Genomic DNA, 2,477 nt, shown 5'->3' with positions numbered 1-2,477 from the left:
CTGCAACTGTGTTGCTTTTATTATCTGTGGAAGAAGTGAGACTTTTCAGACATTCGCTGCTCCTGAGAAGAGAAGCAATGTATAAAGGAAAAAAAAATTCTTTTTTTCGATCTGTTTGGATCCACTAAAGGATCTGGTGGCTATTACCTGTGGACACAGCTACTGCATGAACTGCATTTAAACACTGATGAAGAGTACAGGAAGGGAATCCACAGCTGCCCACAGTGCAAGTAAACTTTCACACCGAGGCCTGTCCTGGAGAAAAACATCATTTTAGCTGAGTTGGTGGAGGAGCTGAAAAAGACTGGACTCCAAGCTGCTCCAGCTGATCACTGCTATGCTGGACCGGAAGATGTGGCCTGTGATGTCTGCAATTTGAGGAAACTGAAAGCTATCAAGTCCTGTTTAGCTTGCCTGGCCTCTTACTGTGAGAAACACCTCCAACCTCACTATGATGCAGCTCGATTAAAGAAACAGAAGCTGGTGGCCGGTGGTCATTTTCTGTCAGACTTTTCAGCAGAGTATCTGTTATCTCTGTGCAATGGACGAACGTCAAGGCCATGAAACAGTCCCAGCTGCAGCAGAAAGGACTGAGAAGCAGAAGGAGCTCGAGGTGAGACGACTAAACATCCAGCAGAGAATCCAGGACCGAGAGAAAGATGTGAAGCTCCTTCAACAGGAGGTGGAGGCCATCAATGGCTCTGCTGATAAAGCAGTGGAGGACAGTGAGAAGATGTTCACTGAGCTGATCCGTCTGATCCAGAAAAGAAGCTCTGATGTGAAGCAGCAGGTCAGATCCCAGCAGGAAACTGAAGTGAGTCGAGTCAAAGAGCTTCAGGAGAAGCTGGAGCAGGAGATCGCTGAGCTGAAGAGGAAAGACGCCGAGCTGGAGCAGCTCTCACACACAGAGGATCACAACCAGTTTCTACACAACTACCCCTCACTGTCAGCACTCAGTGAGTCTACACACTCATCCAGCATCAATATTGGTCCTCTGAGGTACTTTGAGGATGTGACAGCAGCTGTGTCAGAGACCAGAGATATACTTCAGGACATCCTGAGAGAGGAATGGACAAACATCTCACTGAGAGTCACTGAAGAGGATGTTTTACTGTCACCATCAGAGCCAAAGACCAGAGCTGGATTCTTAAAATATTCACATGAAATCACACTGGATCCAAACACAGCAAACACACATCTGTTATTATCTGAGGGGAACAGAAAAGTAACATTTATGAAACAACAACAGTCTTATTCTGATCATCCAGACAGATTCACTTTTTATTGGCAAGTCCTGAGTAGAGAGAGTCTGACTGGACGTTGTTACTGGGAGGTGGAGTGGAGAGGGGAAGCAATTTTTGTGGCAGTCACATACAAGAATATCAGTAGAGCAGGGATTGCAGGTGAATGTTTTTTTGGATGGAATGACAAATCTTGGTCATTATGTTGTAACACAAACAATTGTTCATTTCGGCACAACAAAGTCCATACTGACCTCTCAGGTCCTCGGTCCTCCAGAGTAGGAGTGTACCTGGATCACAGAGCAGGTATTCTGTCTTTCTACAGCGTCTCTGAAACCATGACTCTCCTCCACAGAGTCCAGACCACATTCACTCAGCCGCTCTATGCTGGACTTTATGTTTTTCACTCTGATGGAGCCACTGCAGAGTTGATTAAAGTCAGATAGACAGAGAAGATAGGTTCATGTTGATCCTGACCATTATATGTACTTGTGTAGTTTCTAAATGAGGCTTTACATTTTAGAAGCTGAGAAGTTCAGTGGTCCATTGATGTCTGAAAATAATATTGCACTGATTCAAACTGTACTTACATTTATATACCTTACATCAATATAAATCTGGATCTGTTCTTATGGCTGATAATCATGTGAGTTTAAATTATACTGCTCTTCATATTCAGCATGTTTTCAGTCTTGAATCAGTCTGGTTAGTGGTTTTATTCTGTAGTTGCTGTAGTGGGTTGTCAAATGCAAAGAATCCATTGGAGCTGCAGTGATTCATCAGTTAGTCAGTGGTTAGAGAATTGATTGTTTTATCATTATTTTAGTTGTATTTAAAGCTCCTTCCACGTTTCTGAAATGAAGATTGTTGATTTTCTTGATCATATATGACCATAAACTTAATGTCTTTGATGTTTGAACTTTGAAAATGGAACAAAAATTTGAATCTTTGAGCTGTTTGAGATTTTAATGGACAATTTTCTGATAGAATAGAAATAGCCTGCCATGGTCCTGGGCCAGTGGCCCGGTGTTTTTTATCTTTTGTATTTGTCCTCAATTTGTTATTTCTAGTTCCTTGTGTTCCATGTGTCAGGTCTGCATTCTTGTTCCCCCGTTTGACTTCCTGTTTTATTTTGATAGTCATTTGGTCTCCATCTGTCATGTTCAGGTTTGCTTCCCTTGGTCTTGTCATTGTGATTGGTATTTCCTGTGTTTCCCAGCTGTTCCCACTCCCCTC

At 42.7% G+C, this 2,477-nt stretch overlaps 1 protein-coding gene across 1 annotated transcript; it reads left to right on the top strand.

The window, feature by feature from the left end:
- Positions 1-419: 419 nt before the first annotated feature.
- LOC115796913 (tripartite motif-containing protein 16-like) lies at positions 420-2,083 on the top strand. Its single transcript, XM_030753395.1, has one exon. It carries the CDS (start codon positions 542-544, stop codon positions 1,685-1,687), a length of 1,146 nt encoding a protein of 381 aa, XP_030609255.1. The 5' UTR covers positions 420-541; the 3' UTR covers positions 1,688-2,083.
- The last annotated feature ends 394 nt before the right edge of the window (positions 2,084-2,477 follow it).

This window comes from Archocentrus centrarchus, chromosome 18 (genome assembly GCF_007364275.1).
Source record: "Archocentrus centrarchus isolate MPI-CPG fArcCen1 chromosome 18, fArcCen1, whole genome shotgun sequence".
NCBI lineage: Eukaryota > Metazoa > Chordata > Actinopteri > Cichliformes > Cichlidae > Archocentrus > Archocentrus centrarchus.
This window is presented reverse-complemented; position numbering and strand designations above follow the sequence as displayed.

Coding starts and splice junctions, on each gene's coding strand:
- LOC115796913 (XM_030753395.1), top strand. CDS start 542: ATGGACGAACGTCAAGGCCATGAAACAGTCCCAGCTGCAGCAGAAAGG.